At 43.7% G+C, this 19,852-nt stretch overlaps 1 protein-coding gene across 6 annotated transcripts in view; it reads right to left on the reverse strand.

Moving 5' to 3' along the window:
• TSNARE1 (t-SNARE domain containing 1) overlaps positions 1–19,852 on the reverse strand; it is a 505,053-nt gene that overhangs the window by 328,529 nt on the left and 156,672 nt on the right. For all 6 annotated transcript variants that reach the window (XM_026843158.1, XM_026843156.1, XM_026843161.1 and 3 more), the window contains one exon: positions 4,430–4,507. In XM_026843158.1, coding sequence (XP_026698959.1) covers positions 4,430–4,507 — 78 coding nt within the window. The remainder of the gene's footprint in view (positions 1–4,429; positions 4,508–19,852) is intronic.

The raw sequence follows: 19,852 nt of genomic DNA on the forward strand, positions 1-19,852 counted from the left end.
AGGGAAAAAAAAAAAAAAAAAAAATATATATATATATATATATATATATATAGCTGAGAGTGCCCACAACCTGGCATTTAGGGATCTAAACAAGAGAAGAATAGCATGGGGAGCTCGTGACACCTTTAACATCCCAAGAGGGAGAGGAGCATTTCAGGTGCATGGTTTGGTCTCCAAACATAACAGGGAAGCTGAAAAACCCCAAAGAGGCTGGGGTAAGGCAGGAAAAGGAGGAAAAGAGAAGCTGTGATTGGATTTATGCAACCCCGTAGATTCTTCAACACACCACGCCCAGCGCAAGAGGAGTACAAGCATCGCCTGGTGAGCATCTGCAACGGAACCGCTCAGTCGTTGCTCAGCTGCCTCCGTAGTGGTGCACAAAGAACTGCACGGCCTTTTGCTACGTGCTCTGAGATGGAGCATGCTGGGTTTCCTGAAGAGGTCATATGCTGTTCAGGGCGGAAAGGATCCACGGGCGTCCCTTCCTATTTTTATAGCCCTGCATCATTCTTTGCCTAACGTGGATTAGCTCTGTAAAGCCTTAGTAGTACACTCAGCATCCCTCTCCTGAAAAGGTGCACTGACTTTTGGGGAAAAGGCTTCGAGGAAGACACACACTAACGGAACAAAACCAACTTCAGCAGACAAAAAAATAATATGGCTGGCGAACAGAGCAACAACAGTAGAGTATCTTATTGGCTTTTCTTCAGCCTTAAAGCACTTTAAAAAACATTATAGATTCATAGATTTTAAAGGCCAGAGAGAGCAATTCTGATTATCCAACCTGATTTCCTACCATAAAATTTTGTCCCATCACTCCCACATGAAGACCGTAGTCTGTAGCTGGACTAAAGTATATCTTATAGACATTCGAATCTTGATTTAAAGGTTCAAAGCAATGCCAAATCCATCACACCCCCTCAATAAGCAGATCTAATGGCTAGTTATCCTCATACAGAAAGATTGAATTTATCTAGTTTTGACTCCTACCTCCTGATCTTGATATGTGCAAAAATGTTAGATTAATGAGCTCTATGCTATCTATTTGATGTCTTTCTTCCCAGAGAGATACTTATAAACCATGATCAAGTCCTCTCAGATGTCTCAAGCTTGGATAGCATGGATTTTAAAGTCTGATTTGCAGACTTCCAGCAGTTGTCATAGCTCTTCTCTGTGCCCTGTCCGGATTTGGAAAATAGTTTTAAGTACAGGCACTGTCAGCGCCTGCTTCACAGAGCACTCAATAATGGCAACTCAACAGAAGGCACATCCTCACATACTCTAGAGCATCTCGAGAAAAAAAAAAAAAGAAAAAAAAAAGAAAAAAAAAAGACCACCAGAAATTGCTCAAAACCTAATTAAATGGATTAATGAAATTCTGACAAAGAATAAAAAAAGAAATTGGATTGTGGCATTTCAAAAAGAGATGTGCCGTTCGTCTTTAGGGTTTCTCAGGATAAACTCCACTACAGCAGGAGTTGTGATTACAGCACAGAGGCATATCAAGTCAGACCTAACCTGGCTAGTTTGGGCATTAATAGCACACAGAGATTTGCGAGCAGGTTGAGAAACTTCACACTGAGCCCTTGGTTTGGTAGCAGAAGTGCTACAATTCATCTCTACCATTGTCAACATTAAACTATTAGTGCTGGAGCAACCAAGACTGATGCTGATACAAGTATTTCTGTGTTATAATATGGTCATACACCCATCTGTAAGCCAAGGACCAGTGATCCCAGCTGAGAGGTTCAAGCTGCCATGGTGTCCCCAAGCCCAGGTCACAGCATTGGAATTTTCTCACGGAAAAGGGCCTGAGGGTCCTGGTGGACACCAAGATGAACATGAGGCAGCCATGTGCTCTTATAGCAAAGAAGGCGAATGGTACCCTGGGCTGCTTAGGCAAAGTATTGCCAGCAGGTCGGGGGAGGTGATCCTCACCCTCTACTCAGCACCGGTGGGGCCACACCTGGGGTGATGGGTCCAGTGCTGGGCTCCCAAGCACAAGAAAGACATGAACATTCTGGAGAGAGTCCAGCAAAGGGCCACAAAGATGATGAAGGGCCTGGAGCATCTCCCCTGTGAGGAAAGACTGAGAGACCTGGGGCTGTTCAGCCTGGAGAAGAGAAGGCTCAGGGGGGTGTCATCAATGTCTACAAATACCTGAAGGGAGGGACCCAAGAGGATGGAGCCAGGCTCCTTTTCAGTGGTGCCCAGTGCCAGCACCAGAGGCAATGGGCACAAACCGGAACGCAGGAAATTCCCTCTGAACATCAGGAATCACTTTTTTCCTGTGAGGGTGACTGAGCACTGGCACAGGTTGCCCGGGGAGTTTGTTGAGTCTCCATCCTTAGAGACATTCAAACACCATCTGGACATGGTTCTGCATGATCAAAGGGGTTGGGCAAGATGACCTCCAGAGGTTCTTTCTGACTTCAACCATTCTCTGATTCTATGAATTCCTCCATCTTCTGCTGAATTTCCCACCACTGCTTTCCAGTATTCCAGTGGACTAATATCACTAGCACCTCAAAGGTGAGTTTCAGTGGCTGAATTTCTCAGATTCTGCTCTGTGAAGAAAGCTGTCGAACTTGTGGTATCCAAGCAGTTTGTCAAAAAAAAAAAACCAAAAACGTATAACAATTATTTTAAGCAACCGTGTGTATAATGCATCTATTGGTTAGTTCTCTGAAAAATAACCAAAAATAAACAAACATGAAGGATGCATTTCCCACTCAGAGTCATCTTTTATGCACAGCAATTGAGATTCTGACAATCTACTGAAGATTCGTAGACTAATGCAGGTTGGAAGGGATCTCTGGAGGTGTCTGGTCCATCATTCTGCTCAGAGGAGGTCCACTCAAGTGAAAGTTGTTCAGGGTCTTGTCCAGCTCTGAATATCTTGAAGGACAGAGATCTCACAGCCTCTCTGGACTCCTGCTGCACTGGTTATTCACCCCAATGGTCAGAACCTTTTGCCTCATATTGAGTTGGAATGTCCTATAGTTCAGATGCCCTTTACCTCTTGCCCTTCCACCATGCACATATGAGAGGTTATGGTTCTACCTACTCCATAGCCTCCCATTAGCTAATTACAGACAAGAGTAAGATTTCTGTTAATTCATGTTCAACTTGCAGTTGATCAGTACCCCCAGGTCTTTTCTTCAAAATAGCTTTAGAGCCAGCCAGCACCCATCATGTCCTGTTGCATAAGATCATTCCACCTCAAGGCACAAAGGAAAGTGTGAATAATCACCTTCCTTCTGATTTTACAGCAAGTTGGGCACTTGAATAACTTCACAGAGCCTACCCAGAGCCTACACTGCTTTCAGGCCTTCACCTTCTGGGCTAATGGAGAGCAGCAGTGAGGGTCACAGTGCTTGGGGTGAGCTATATCCATGTTGTAGGAGGTCCTGAACAAAAGGTGATGAAAATACAGTCCAACCTACCAATCCCTTGCAGCCATAGAAAAACTGGTCCTTGAATTTTCCTGGCATATGAAGCATACACAATTTCTCTAAAGAAGAGACAATGTTTTAGTAGTTTTACTTCCCAATCCTGCTTCTAGCAAGGATTCCTTGCTACAGGGACTGGGGCTTTACCCTTGGGACACGTGGGAGAATAATTACAGAAATAAGGAGGCACTAATATCCTTTGTTTACACCTAGACCAGCCCTCTCTGTCACCCAAACCCCACAGACACAGGACGGAGCAGACAGAGAAGCTATCCAGGTGATTCAGAAGCAATTTCGAGGTCCACTGTAGAAGCAGCACCTGATAATTTTAGATCCTTGTCTGACACTAGTGTATTTTAGAAGTGGGATACCATGACATCAACCACCATCCAGCAACGTTAGTTTATATCTATCTGCAAAATACATCCCTCTGGCCCAACCCAACAAAACCCATGAGCCAGAGAATATCTCCAATGGAGGGAAGCGCTCTGCATCTCCAGGGTCTGGAGAGGCATCAGCAGCAATAGCATCTCCATTCCATCTACAGAGCGAGGAATAACAGAAGAGTTTTGGTGTTGGTGTTTTTGTAAGGGAGATAGATGTTTTGCAAGCTCATCTGACAGCCTCTGAACACAGTAGCTCTGAAACACATTAGAAAAAGAGTCTGGCTTGTTCCACCTTTCTGCGCTCTAACTCCCTATTGTAACAGATGACACAATTAAAAATAGAAAAGGATGTGGTCTCAGCAAGGACTGGAATATATCTGTGCCTGTTTAATGGAACATATGGTGGAATATTTTTACATCTTATAAAGAAGTGTGTATTGGACATGTGCTGGCACTTGTGAGATGCAACAGCAGAAAAATGGCATTAATATTTGCTTCCTGACAACAGGAGCTGCCCTACCCCGTGTACACGCACACGAGCCATCAGCAGGACAGCCCACAACTGACTAGGAAACCTTTCATTATACGCACCATTGGAGTTAATTCGGAAGACATTGGCTGAAGTCTCCTGAAAAAGTTCCTGTAGTTCACTCGGATCAATCTGGGTGGCTGTGAAAACAAAAAGGGAGAAGATAATTACTACTGGGGACCGCTTAGCACTTTGAAAGGGGATCACCTCCCAGATGATCCTTTGAAGGGGGATGCAGGTTCCTCCTCGCTGCAGAAATTTAGCCCAAGTAGGTGGTCTGGTGTAGCCTTGCACAATGTCTGATCATGCAACTTGCGCTGGGCAGGAAACACCTACTCCATCAGGACAGTAAAGATGCTCCTGCAACACAGCAGATACAGCCCATGTGGATCGAGATAGCATTTGTAGGATTATTAGCAATTGGAATATAAATTATTTCTGCTCATTTATCAAATAAGACTAACAGAGCCTTGAATGAACAAGAAACCACAAGCAGAGCATCATGGATGGTTAACCATCGCTCCCCAGAGTAGGAAGACATGCAATCAGGTCCTGCCTTCGGAAAAGGGGAAGAAGCAGTGAGCAAAGTGCAACTGCTCTGTGGGCCCAAAGGGTAGGAAGGAGATGGGAGTCCGGATGGGTCCTCCGCACATTCACCTTCCAGCCCCAAGAGAGCCTCCCCTTCTTCCTACTTCTTCCTGATAACCCAACTGCAAGGGTCAACGAGTCGGTGCCAGGAATTGCTACTGCTGCTGCCCAGACGACTTCTCTCAGCTTCATTCCCAAGGACCTACTTCGGCCAAGGTGCCCAAATCTGCTCTACAAGGAGAACACTGAAGTGAGAGTTTGAATGTTCGGGGTTTTAAAGTTTGGTGGTGGGCTGTTTGTACGTTGTTTTCTTTTGTTTTTATTAGCTTTTCCCAACTTTAAGCTTCATGAAATAATCCCAGGCTCGTCCACAGCTTCATCATCCCCAGAGGAGTCAAACGTGAGGTTTGACAGGACTATATTAAAGAGACAGGATACATCACTTAAATAAGTTTAAAGAGGCGTTTGTGCTTTGATTGGTAACAGTCACCAGAGAAACTCATGTACACCTATGCCTTTGGCACCAGCTTTATGGCAGCAGTTTTACAGCAGATTTTCCCGTGGTTTAGCCCTATTCTGCCTCTGACCTTTTGCAGGTTTCCCAGAAACTGCTCTACCTGAAACTTTGGTCACGTCCAAAAGCACAAGGCTTGTCCACCCAACACACTACAACACATTCAAACAGCCACTGCTAATAGTAAGCCTCTCCCCTGAGCCAAAGCATTACAGAAACTCGAACAGGAGCTACAATTCAGATTTTCAAGTCAGCAGACTGTAACTACAACATATTCTGCATCCCTTAATCAGATTTTCCTAAGCTGTTAAAACATCATGCACCCAACCTTCATTTGGAAGAGCGGAAAGTCAGCCATGGAGTGAGGTGAAAACCACGAATATTGAGCAAAAACAAGTCGCCCACTTGATACACTGCTCAGGTTAGTCCTGAGGATACATCCCCCAATGCTTGAGGACAAGCTCCACATCCAAACTGTGCACTCAAGGGATTTTCCGCTGCTTCTCACACATCTCACCCACAGCAGCACTCGCGTGAGACGATTCAGCCCTGTACTAGCCGTAAATAAAGTCCTGGATCAATCTGTCAGGTTGACACAAATCCGAGGCATTAAATGGTGTTTAATCCAAATGCACAGGGGCTCATTGCTAGAGATTTTTCCGCTCTTCTTTTCCTGCAATTCCTCCTCAGTCAGCTGTCCCAGAAACTTCTTTCCTTTGCTTTATATATGAGGCTATATAACACAAGAAATTAGCTTGAGCTTCTGTCCCCCAGGAATATCACTTGTTACTAACAAGATCCAGCTTTCATTAAATCACTGACAAAAGAGCAGCCCAGGATAAGATTTTCAGATCTTTACAAGCATTGCTGACCCTGGTTTGGGGACATTTTTCCCGGATTTTCAGCGTGCTAACACGCTCTGGGTTAGCAATATGGGAGGACACGTGTCCAGGACACGGCTTCAGCTTGGCTAAATTTCTAACTGCACATGCCAAGAGGACTGGTCCACACGTTTTGTGAAAAAATTTAATTTGCCTCAATAGATTTTTAGCCTAGCCCATTGATCCTGAGTCCATTCGCACTTATGTACTTTGCTGAATGAAGCCTCAGGTGAACCACGATGAAATGAAACCAGGGTTGGAAATTCCTTCAAGTCCTCAGTTATAAGCACCCAGCTACAAACAGCATTCACATTAAACCTCTCAAATAATACAGACTGCAGACTTCAATGTGTTCCCACATGGGGACACTGCTGGAGATTCACAGCCTCCAGCAGGTACCTCTGGGGAATCATTTAAAACGCCAGAACCAACGCAAATATCAAAGACGAAATATCCCAAATGTTGCAAAAGGCAGGAGGAGCACAGATTTCACTGTGTGGACTATGTGCATCTGCATTTCGGAGTCCCCACAACACCACGGGAAACACCGAGCAGCACTGCGTGTCCAGAGTTGGACCATAAGGTTAAAAACCACCCAGAAATTCAGGCAGTAATTTGGGAAAGCGGGATTTATCCAACCTCCCCTGGGCGGCCATGGGGAGGCCAATTTGCTCACCCTGCACCGCGTTTCCCTAATAGAAGAGGAAAAACACGACAGGACACCGTGTGAGGATCATATTCTGAAGACACAAAAATACTTAAGCTTCAGCATTTTCACTCAGTCAAATGCAAGTGAGATGATAAACTCCCTCTTGAAGCCCCTCGAAGGCTTGAAATCTCAATCCATAAATATCAAACAGAGAGCACCATGACAACCCCACACCTCAAACAAATGCCAGTTAAATGAAAAAAAAAAAAAAAAACCACAACAAATGCAGACGCAACCTTTGGCCAGAATTTCCAAACAATTATTTTGAAAATGCAATGCCTGGAAAATAGTTTATCTGAGAAAACTGCATTGTATCTGGCTTGCAGTTTCCTGCCCCTGGACTTTTATTTCATCTTACAGCATGCTGCCAGTTCTGCGTTTACTTTGGTTTTGTTTTAGAAAAGAAAATTGTAACAAGGATTTTTTTTTATTTTTTTTTTTTTTAACTGCTCCAATTTCAAGCTTCCCCACATCAAGCAGAGATGTTGTAACTATTCATGGAAGATTCAGCAGTTCAAGCAGACAAGCAAAGCAATTTAAAAACAGCAGCAGAAAGCAAAGCAAAAACGCATCTGTACTGCCAAGCTAAGTGAAGACATACCAAGACTGCAAAAGAAAGTGAACGTGAAGTACATTTGTGTCTAATAAAAAATTAAACGTCTTCAACTACATAAAGCGAGTACTAAAATATTATGATTCCCCAAGAAGGAATATGAGGTTGCCGATATCCAGTAAATACTTTGCAAGCCCCGACGCTAATAGGATTCAGGGACACATCTGGGAAAAAAAGATGACTTTTATTTAAACTGTGAGTCCTCAAAGTTGCGAAGGGTTTGGAGTGAGTATGGTACAGAATACTATGTGCAAATTGTTTCTCCTCCACTTCCTCAGCTGGACATTTCCAAACGCATTATTTTTACACTTTTCATTTCTTTTCCCCATTTGCTTTCCAGCAGAATCCCCTTGGCAGGAGACAAGGACAACCCAGATTCCTCTGCTAACAGCTCAACCTCCTCCCCACCTAGTAAATAGTGATGACCCGTTATAGTTATTTCAATTGCTAAAGCAGCACCAGCTAACACTGGAATTCCTGATATTTTCCTACTTAATTCTCCTTTCTTTTGCCTCAAAAGCTACACAGACACCCAGGTAGGTGCAACAAATGGAAAGGATGAGCTTTTAAGTACATGCCCTACCAAAGCGAAATGTGTTCACATGTGCTCTGGCCAACGGCAATGGGAGACCTCAGCTGGGAATCTGATCTTAAGGAACTTGAGTGTGGTGGGTTAACCTTGGCTGGAGGCCACGTGCCTACCATAGCTGCTCTGTCACTCCCCTCCACAGCTGGACAGGGGAGAGAAAATATAACAAAATGGCTCCTGGGTCAAGATAAGGACAGGGAGACTGATCAGCAGCTACTGCAATGGGCAAACCAGACTCGACTGGGGGAAATTAGTTTAATTTATTGACAATTGAAAGTAAGAGTAGGGCAACAAAAAATAAAATATTAAAATACATTCTGCCTACCCCTCCCTTCTTCCTGGGCTCAGCTTCACTCCCGATTTCTCTACATCCTCCCCCCAACAGTGCAGCGGGATGGGCAATGGTGGTTGGGGTCAGTTCATCACGTTATCTCTGCCACTCCTTCCTCCTCACACTCTCCCTGCTCCAGCACTGGATTGCACCCACAGGAGACAGTCTTACACAAACTTCTCCAACGCGAGTCCTTCCCGCAGCCTGCAGCTCTTCACAAACTTCCCCAGCGTGGGTCCCTCCCATGGCTGCAGTCCCTCTGGCACAGGCTGCTCCAGCGTGGGACCCCACGGGGTCACAAGTCCTGCCAGCAAACCTGCTCCAGCGTGGGCTCCTCTCTCCACGGGGCCACAGGTCCTGCCAGGAGCCTGCTCCAGCGTGGGCTTCCCACGGGGTCACAGCCTCCTTCGGGCATCCCCCTGCTCCGGCGTGGGGTCCCCCCCGGGCTGCAGGTGGGTCTCTGCTCCCCCATGGAGCTCCATGGGTGCAGGGCACAGCTGCCTCACCACGGGCTGCCCCACGGGCTGCAGGGGAACCTCTGCTCTGTGCCTGGAGCGCCTCCTGCCCCACTTCCTCACTGACCTTGGGGGCTGCAGAGCTGTTTCTCTCACATATTCTCACTCCTTTCTCTTGGTTGCATGGAAGCATCTTCTGGCATCTGCTTACAGAAACTACCCCTGCAGTCCCCTTGCTACCAACACCTCGCCACATAAACCAAATACACTGAGACAGAGCCACTGCCTTGTAATCCACCTTGCTGCAGACCTGGAAATGCATGTATTGGCTTTTCTTTGGGGTGTTGGGTTTTTTTAAATTATTAATATTGTTGTTGTTCACGTGCTTATTTTATTTATTGCAACAAAAAATAATCCCTTTCCTTCACAAGAAAAATAGTTGCAACTGTCACCGCTGACAATGGTGCCCCATCCTGATGTGACTGCACGTGTAGAGTAGGAGCTATTCCTTGTCCAGTGATGCTGACAGTGCACTGAGACAGGACAGAGAGGGAGGGTGGGACGTCATCGCAGCCAAGCATTGCTGCTTCCTCCCTGCTCTTAACACCTCCCATCTTGTCATCCCAGAAAATTGCTTCAAAATGAAAGCTTGAAAGGAATATGTCCACTAGTAAATAAAAGAGAGTGAGGGAACAAACTACATTTTATTGTTAGCTGACTGCCCAGCTCTGTATTGCCAAGACAAACTCAGCAGCTCTTCCAGGTGTAGTTTATCCCAGAAATTGCTTCCTCTAGACAAAAATCAGTAAGACTGCACCAGGTTTCAATCCAGACACGCAACACCACCTCACACCTATCTGCTATGCGGAGGTGGCAGGGAAAAAGAAAGGAAACTGAATCACAGAACCATAAAACCATTTGGGTTCAAAAAGACCCTTAAGATCATTGAGTCCAACTATTAACCTGACACTGCCAAGTCTGCCACTAAACCATGTCCCTGAGTGTCTTCTAAACACCTCCAGGGATGGTGTCTCAACCACTTCTCTGGGCAGCCTCTTCCAGTGCTCGACAACATTTCTGGTGAAGAAATTTTTCCTAATACCCAATCTAAACCTCCCCTGGTGCAACTTGAGGCCATTCCCTCCTGTCCTATCACTTTTTACGTGGGAGAAGCAACCTTGCTACAACCTCCTTTCAGGTAGTTGTAAAGAGTGGTTGAGGACCTTAAAAATCCAGACAACTTTGTGCATGATTTATGCAGCCGTTATGACTCAGAGCGCATTGCTTTCCATGTTTCAGCGCAATTATAATTTACCACACCTCCGTCTAGAGGAGACTCTCGGGATGAGGACTGGCCAGTGGAGGGGTGTGGTGTCAGTGCTTGGAGCAAAATATAACCTGGGAGCTCACGGTCTGCTTCCTGCCATCCTGCTCAGGAGGGGGAAAATGCTGCTGATGCACACGGGCATCCCCGGGGCTCTCCGGCGCTGTGACAGTCATTAGCTCCAATCACCGCTGGCAGCAGTTGTGGCTGGAAAAGGAGAAATCCAAGCGAGCTGGGGAGCAGAAATGTCTTTGGGTTCCTCTTCAAGACAAGCCAAATGCAAAGCCTGAGCAGACTTATAGGGTCTTGACTCTAGTGATACGGATATAATTAATGTCCAGAGGGAATAACTAGAGTCCCAGGACAACACACATGGTATCTACAGGAATATCCATTTGCTTAATGTTAATGAAAACTTCTGTGTTCCCCATCTTCTTTGTCTATTAATTATTTCATAGTAATTTGAAGTTCCTAATGGCTTTTCTGCAGCCAGGTTAAGTCAAATGCCTCCCTGAAACCAACTTTGTAGCAAATCCAAAATAACTCAGAAGTTGCAGAAAAGAGGCAATAATTACAGTAACTCCAATAAAAAGGGAAAAGATGAAAAACAGGACGAGCATTTGATCTTTCTACTTACAATACTTAACGCGGCTGTAGTAAAGCAGCTCAACACCTCATAATTGTGAAGTATTTGTCCCCACTGCACCACCGAGAGCTAGGTCTGTGCTCTGTAAAAGACTCACAGACTTCCTTCATCTGCATCTTTGCTCATTTTAAAGTTTTAACTGAAGTTATAACACCATCTTTTGATGAAAAAAAAAAACAAAAACAAACCCAAACCAAAACCCAACCAAACTTCCAGCAGAAAGTTACTTGGCATCCAAACTCCCCTTTTGTACCCTGAAACTCCTGCAAGAAGTTAAGTGCAGGTAGGGAACAACTTGTTCATTATGATTTCGAAACATCCACCCTAAATCCTCAGTTTACTTCTACCAATAAAGATTAAACACAACTGCACTCAGGCCTGTGACTTTTAACCCTTTCAAAACCCAGCTGAACAGGTAAGTCTCGCCCAGCAAGAGATTCATTCCTTCCCCAGGACCAGGGGACCCATTGTAAGGATTCATTTCCCCCCTTGAAGACTTTTCACAGCATTGACCTAAGTTATCCAAGAGAGTAACTCCTCGTTGAAAAATATGATCCACAATGAGACCCATGTGCCTCTGGCACTAGGAATTCAAACTCAAAGGAGAGAAAAATATTGATTTTTGGCTGCTGGCCCAAGAGTAAGAGAGTTTCTCTGGAGCAAAATGCTAAATGCATGTCTTTATTTTAGCTTTTCCACAACAATTGATGTAAAAAGGAAGAGGTGGAAGAAGATGAAGGGGGAAAGGGGGGGGAAAAAAAGTCGCAGCTTGTGGAAAAAAGAAAAAGCTACAGAAAACATACAAGCAAGAACTTGTAGATGCACAACCACCTCCACCCACACTAGACAAGTCCTCTAGCCACCAATACTCAACAGCTACCCAGGCTGTTCCTCCATGTGGACTCTCTGATGTCAGATCATAGAACCATAGAATGGTTTGGGTTGGAAGGTACCTTAAAGATCATCTAGTCCAAACCCCCTGCCATGGGCAGGGCCACCTTCCACTAGCCCAGGTTGCCCAAAGCCCCGTCCAACCTGGCCTTGAACCCTTCCAGGAAGGGGGCAGCCACAGCTTCTCTGGGCAGCCTGTGCCAGGGCCTCACCACCCTCACAGTAAAGAATTTCTTTCTCATATCTAAATTAAATCTCCCCTCTTTCAGTTTAAAACCATCACCCCTCATCCCATCTCTACACTCCCTGATCAAGAGTCCTCCTCACCTTTCCTGTAGCCCCCTTTAAGTACTGGAAGGCTGCTATAAGGTCTCCCCAGAGCCTTCTCTTCTCCAGCTGAACAACCCCAACTCTCCCAGCCTGTTCTCATAAGGGAGGTGCTCCAGTCTCAAATAATCTTCATGGCCTCCTCTGGACTCACTTGAGCAGGTCAATGATCTCATGCTCCATACCAGCCCTTGGTCTCTTACCCAGTGGGAACACTGTTTTGGTCTTCAGTCGCCTTTCCATTTCATATAAACCACAGGAACCTCATTTACCATCATGACCTCTGCTGTTCTGTCGAAACCGGCCAAAAAATCTCCAACAAATACCAGCATAGAAAGGATTGGCCAAGAATGTGTTTGGACAAGGCTCCTTTCCTCAAGGGAGAGAGCTTAAAATAGAAAGGGAAATGGAAGGGAATGAAAGAAGCAGCATCATGTTTAATGTTGCAAAGTTGCTCCTGGCATGCAAGCTTAGGAGGTTTTTATTTCCTCCTGTTGAAGTTTGAGTGAAATAAGTGATAAAGGGAAATGTAAACAAAAATCACACTCATCAGGCAACACGTTTTTTCATCAGCACTGGAAAACGTGATGCTGTTTCACGTGGCAGTGCTTTGAAGCTCTTTGCTAGAGATTTACGCAGTGACTTGCAAAAGACCGGGGTCTCCTCAGCATGGCCACAGCACAAAGAGGGGGCACGGAGGGGATTACACATTTAACTAACGGGATGAAGCTGGTGTTGGCATGAATCCACTTCCAACCCTGAATCCCACATAGTGGGTTGGTGTGCTAAAGAACTTAATTACTTATGGGTTAACTTGGGGTCTCTGCATCAAGACTCATAAACTCCTGTTCTTTTTTTTTTTTTTTTAAATTGCCTTCCAGGGTTGGCCAAGTTGTCCTGAACATACAAAATATAATTTTCCTAGTTTTAGAAATGCCTGAAGGCATCTCAGCTGGAAGAACAGATTTCATCCAATCCATGTGAAAGGGAGATGCATTTAGGTAGTGAAGTACCTGCCTCCTCCTCCTCTCCTCAAGGGAAAACCAGAAAGCCAGGAGGTATCTCACTCCACAGCCTTGCTCTGGAAAAGTACCTTACTCTCACCTTACTCTCCCCACAGATACAGAAAAAAATATAGAGAAAATAAGTGAAATGAGTGAAAAAAAACCCACATCTACTTTAACAGATATTTTTTTTTTTTTTGAAAGACTTTATGCAGCTATAGCAAATTGACCAGAGGAGACAGAGATTTTATCATTTCTAAGCCAAGTTGAGTGCAGGGCCCAAATTCAATGTGTAGAAGCCCAAGGAGGTAAAGCAGTCAAGGGAACATGATTTCAGGTTGGTAAGTATCCCCTCCCTAGGCGTGCATTGTTTTATTTTGCTCTCTGTGGCAGAGTTTCAATATATTAACCTTTGTAAAGCCTCCGAGATTTGGGCTTTAATTCAGATGTCCCCAGACATATAACTGGAACTCATGGTGTGACCGAACAAGTGTTCCTGGTAGAGAGAGCTAGTAAGTTTTAACTGGAGCTCAGCATGTGTCTTTCTTGGAAAATCCTAGGGGAAAAAAAAAAAAAAGCGCGATATAAATATATATACAATACAAATCTCTGAAGGAATAAATACAGAGGCTATGCCAAGCAATGCCTAAGAAGCCAAAGACAGAGCCTATTCAAAAGGTTCCCATATAGGTGAGGTCTAGAGCAGGTGGACCAAAACTTTGCAAGCCTGGCAAGTGTTTGCACTTAAGAGGCATCACAAGGGACAGCCCAGGCGTGGAGAAGCATCCCTTCCAGAAATCAAGAGAAGGTAAAGGGTGAGCATTAACTTGAACTGAAAGCCAACCTCAGAAATTAAAGAAGATACAGAATTAAGACACTTACCTCCTTCACTACATTGACAAGGAAAGGGGCTGCACGCAATCTGTGCGCTCCCACTTTAAACCAACCAAGAGATAAGGTTGTTGTTTTTTTTTTTTCTAAGCCATTTGGATGAAGCATTATACGCTGAGGTGCTCTGACATCCTTCTTGCCCCTAGCATGAGGGAAACCATCCCCTGCAACTCTAAACACAACACCAAGTCCTCAGCCAGCAAACTGCAGATCTGCCTACCTCCAATAACAGAGAAAAGGAAACAGTAGTTGTCTTTTTTACAGTGCAATCAAGATTCAATCAGATTTGCTTTGCTTTATTTCTAGCTAAGATTTTTTTTTTTATTCTCTTTTGTTTCCTTCTTTAGCATATATGCTAATAAGTTACTGCTGAAGAAGAAAGCCGTGAGACGTTCTAGGTGCACAGCTAGCGTTGGTATCTTCTCAGCCCTGCAGCTCGCCCCGTGTGTCAGGGAGAGCAGTGTCAGCGTTACCAGCTCATGTACAGGGAGCCTGGCCAAGGAAACTTTCAGCTGTGCCAACAATGTGTTCTCCAGCTTTGCTGAACCCCTTCAGATCCGTGTCCCAGAGGGTACATCTCTACCAGTCTCACACCAGCAGTCGACAAAAACAGTCGCCCCCACCCCCCCAAAAAAGTGTCAAGGTCAAGGCAAGAAAAAGAGAAATTCAAGCAGGCCACCAAGAGGAGTTGTGTCTAGAACTAACCCTGGGACACACACATTAATTCTGCCCCCACCAGGTACTGGCTCTTGCCCAAGTGGATGGGGTCTCCTCTGTGGTCATTCCATGCAGCCAGGCGGGAGCAGCTCCAGCTCTGAAGGTCTACTCAACGGCTGAACAGCAAAGCTATGACCAACCACCCGGAGAGACTGCGTGCACCACCTGGAGAAGGAGCAGATACATCTCAGACAGCATCCGAAACAGCACTGGAGAAACGGCTGCCATGAAGTGTCCCCCAGCAGACGGGGACGCACCACACGATAAAACAAAAGGGGTGAGATGAAGCAGAGATGCTGGAGAGAGACTGCTTCCAGCTCATGGTCGGGGGTGAAATGCCCAACAGAACTCAACCAAAAGAATCCCAACCAACCAATAAACTTTATTACATTACTAACCTAATATTTTAAATTAATTTATTATTAACAGGTTCCCTGCTTTTGCAAGATACTAGAAATATTTCAGGTCTTTTTCAACAGGATGTTACAGTTTGTGGTTTTCAGTCTTTTTTTTTTTTTTTTTCAAGCTGGTTAAAGATGTTAGAAAGTGAACAGTGGTTTGCAGTACCGAACCTGATATTCTCTACATCTGCATTAAACCATATCGCTGCTAGAAAAATCTGTTCTCATCCTATACTCCTTTTTAGGCAGCAGTGAAATAAACAAAAATAAAACCAACCAACTAAGCAAAAAAAAAAACAACCTCACACTGCCTTCTAATTTCTACAACAAGAAAAAAAAAAAGGCAGCTCTTGTTAAATTAGTAGAAGGAGAGACTCACAAGATTCTTACTAGCATAAAAATCCCATCACTTCATGGTGGCAGCACGATGGCTAACAGTGATTTGAAGGTCAGACGACCTGGTCAGCCCATGGGAAATGAGTTGGTGGGATTCTCAGTCCTGTTTCACCTGCTCAAATCTCTTTAAAATTAATAAACTAAATTTAGAGGATTCAGATAATCACTTTCACCACTGTGAAAGCGCTGCTCTTGTCCAGACAGGAGAATTAGAGGGAATGTTGATTTTTCTCTTAACTGCAAAATAGACTTAAAATTTTAAGGAAAATTTAACGAAGAATAAATGCAGAGTATAACTGTGCAATGGATTAAGAAGCTGCTAATTCTGGCTTTGGTTGGACAGTTTCACAATTAAGAGTTTGTCTCCTTTTTTAAGAAAGGGGGAGTCAAACTTTAAAAGGCTTTGCATAAATCTGACATATTACTGAGATGCAGTTAAGTAGCTTCTAAATAAAACAAAGTGGGGTTTTGATTTTTTTTTTTTTTTTTTTTTTTTTAATGATGATGCGGTACAAGTATATAAATAAAACTTGAGTAAAAGCAGGTTTGTGTTGCACTTCTATATTCCTAGGATTGTCTGCAGTCCTGTGCTAACTCAAACTGTACCGACAGCATGTGAAAATGCAAAGGAATTGACTGAAAAACAAAGTGGAGAGGATTAATCTTACCCTCACTGCCCGAGCAGTTGGAAATGTAACATGAAAACAGCCAACAAAAAAGATGAAGAGTCCAAATATTTTTGAAACATCGTTATTTAAAGATTTATTGGGGATATAAATTACAAGATACTGTTTTTATTTTTAAACTAGCTCTTAATCAGTCTCTCTTCTGGTCTTATTAATGCACTCAGCACTAATTGCCTTAGAAAATATCTTTTAAAAGATCCAGGCTATTAATGACAAAATGGAGATGATGATTTTTTTTTTTTTCTGATTAAGTCCATGTGATGCAAAGAAGTGGTATCAGAAAAATCAGCCATACGAATGAAAGGCAGAAACCTTTAGAAATATTACCTTATCACAGCTTTCCAGTCCAAAACATCCAGGTGGATGGGTCTTTTTTTTTCACTCCTTCTAAATTATGGATTTTATAAACAAAATCCTGAAATGTAAACTCGACTACCCAAAAGACCCCCAAAGCATACCGGATAAAAGGTTAGTAATAAAAATGAATAAGAAAGTGTGATCCCTGCAGATAATATGTATAATTCATGAGATTATCCTTACTACCATTGTACTGGAGAGGTTCCAGGGCTGGGATGAGTCACTAATCTAACAGGAACAATGACAGAGATGAGACTCAGTGCATCAACAGCGGTGACACTCAGATAGAGATGAGCAGTGGGGTGGGAGAAGGGAGCGAGGGAGTGCTCTCCTCACTGCTCTGGCCATGGGCACCCGAGGGAGGCAATTGGTTTTTCCCCATCCCCTTGGCATGTGTGAGTTATCAGAGAAGAAAAGTTGGAGGACAGGAGAGCATGTGCATGGCAGCTCTGCAGGAAAAAGTGGTGTTGCAAGATATGATGCTGGACCCCAGCAGAGATGCAAGCTCGCTACAGGGTCAAACACGCTTGTTTCAGCGCAACGTGGAAGACACTCTAGTGTAGAAAATGTCCCTTTCCCCGTGTCCTTCCTCTTCATCACTTCCTTTGTTAGTCAGGACTAAAACTTCAGACCATCTCAAGGATATAGAAGACAAACTGTGCCTGCATTAAGTAAATAAAACATTCTTGGAGAGCCCTTACAGCGTCGCTGAGATCAGCACGAAGAGCTTGTAGAAACCAGAAGCCCCACAGAGACAACGCGAGATTTGGGATGACAGAGTAGCAGAAATTACTGAAACGGAGACAAAGGGGATGCAGTGGGAAGCAGTGACTGAGCAGTGCGACAGCTGACATCTATCCACAGGGTAAAAGAGTTTTGAGGATGGATAGTAATGCAAGTACTGGAGCAGATTTCCAAGTTCAGAACAAAAGTACAAACTGATGCGCCCTCCTCTTCTGGAGAACTTCAGTTCTCCAGAAAAAAAAAGGAGCAAGACAACTTAGTAGATGTCTCACAGAGAAATGTAAAAGTGCAGCACAACCTTTGTCATTTATTGGTACCCTTTATCTGTATATTTAAATAAGGAAACTATATTGACAATTTATGCATGATAATTTAGGCACTTTCCCAACTTATACTCAATGGAGGAAGAAAAATTATTTTTCTTTGCTTAAGATTAAGCATAATAGAAACCACGTGGCCCAAGGAACAAGCTCTTTTGGAAGAAATCGTATATAATCCATATGTACAAAACCCCATACACCATTCGGGGAGGAAGATGAAATACCATCTGCCATAATTTCTGGAAGTCTCCTGGGTTTATTTTTGCGGGACATTGTATGCCGAGCTGGGCCTCTATAACTTCTGGGATCTGCAAGTGGTCGTCAGAGGTTGTAGGAATGGCCATAAAGCATCCTGGGCTTTGTTGCACAGATACTGCTGTAGTTATTCACTAGTAAAGGGAAGACTGGCACAAAAGGCACAGGCTCAGCTGTCTCTCCTTGGGATTCACACAGATCAGATTTCGAGTTCTCAGACCCTCTGCAAGTTACTGGCAAGCCCTTGCGCATTGTTCATGGCTAGTGAGATGGTCGATGTGATCAAACATTATGAAATTCGTCTTTTATTTTTCATATACAGAGGCACACACACTCAGCAACAGTCCTTCCTCATCTACTGAGACAGAAGCAGAGGTCAACATCATCTTATTGCTATTTGTTGATCAGAAAAAAAAACAAACAACTTTGCTTTCCAAAGATAATTTCAGGCATAATCTCACGGACCTGCTACTGTACTGCAAACTCTAACCCATGCAGAACCACACTGACCATGACAGTGCTAAAAACCAGAATGAAAATAAAGGAGAAGTTCATTAGAAGTTTATGTAAAGCTACAGAAGAAATGTAGTTACTCCACGTGTAATGTGATTTGGACCATGAACTTTATACTCACGCTCACACACACGCAAAAATAAATAAATTGCATGGGTGTTAACATTTATTAGAGATTATTATATCACCCTCTGCACCTTGGTAAAACCAGAAATATCGCTTCCCTATGGGTAAAACAGCAGCGTGTGTAACAGTGGGGCTCAGCCCTACCGTGCAGGAGCACTGATCCATCCCCAGGCCCATCTGTGCATTCAGTTGCGAGACAGAAATTGTCCTTTTGCTATTTAATTCAGCAGAACTTTGCTCTCTTTCTCATTCCTAGCATGACTCATTAAATATCTGCAGACCAGATTTTCCTCTCCATCTTAATCGAAAAGACTCTATTATGTACTTGAGCACAGACTAAAAAAAAAAAAAAAAAAAAAAAAAAAAAAATCCACAGCACTGTGATACTAATGAATATGAGAAAGTGGAAGTGACAGGAAACTGATGAAGAAAGGGCTGAATTACATTTTTTTAGACAACTGGTTTATTAGCTAAAACATTCTGGTTTAGGTCAACAGACACAAATGCCAAACCCAGTAAGCTGGTTTCAGCTGAAAGATTTTTTGATTTCCTGCCTTTACCACAGTTGAAGCATGCCACTGCAGGCTTTCAGAGGGAAATCTTTTGACATTTTCAACCAAAATACTGTGTATTCTCAAAATCTGTCCACATTTAAACAAGGAATCTAGAACAAAAGTTTTTTCCCCAAATATTTGTCAGTGCAACTCTTTTGACTTGTTTTCCATTTTCAGACAAATTCTAAATATATTTATCAGCTACAGGGAGAAAAGACTTAAAAAGTATATGAAAACCAATTACATCATCCCACCGGATACCAGTACCACTGCTCATGCAGAGAGAAATGCGTGTACACGACACAGTGAAGTCGTGAAAAATAAAATACATCTCAGAGGTTTTGGTTCCAAGGGCAAAACTGCTGGAGATGCACAACCTCCACAGGAGTTAATTTCTTAGTCCCTTGGGAAATCTCAAGGAATCCCAAAGCAGACATTCATTTTAGGGTTCTAGCAGTCATTCTGTTAGTAAAGCCAAGAAATACCATTCTGAACTCTTCCATGTTCCTCTTCCTCTTGTAGTCTCTCCAAACACCCTTGTAAAGTGCAGTAATCATTTTCTGACACTCTTTCCATGACCTGTTGCTGAAGCTGAGGTCAAAGAAACCCTTCCCCACATATAAAAGGCTATAAAAGGGTTAGCACCCTGATTT

This window comes from Athene cunicularia, assembly GCF_003259725.1.
Source record: "Athene cunicularia isolate RWA chromosome 2 unlocalized genomic scaffold, athCun1 chr2_part1, whole genome shotgun sequence".
Lineage (NCBI taxonomy): Eukaryota > Metazoa > Chordata > Aves > Strigiformes > Strigidae > Athene > Athene cunicularia.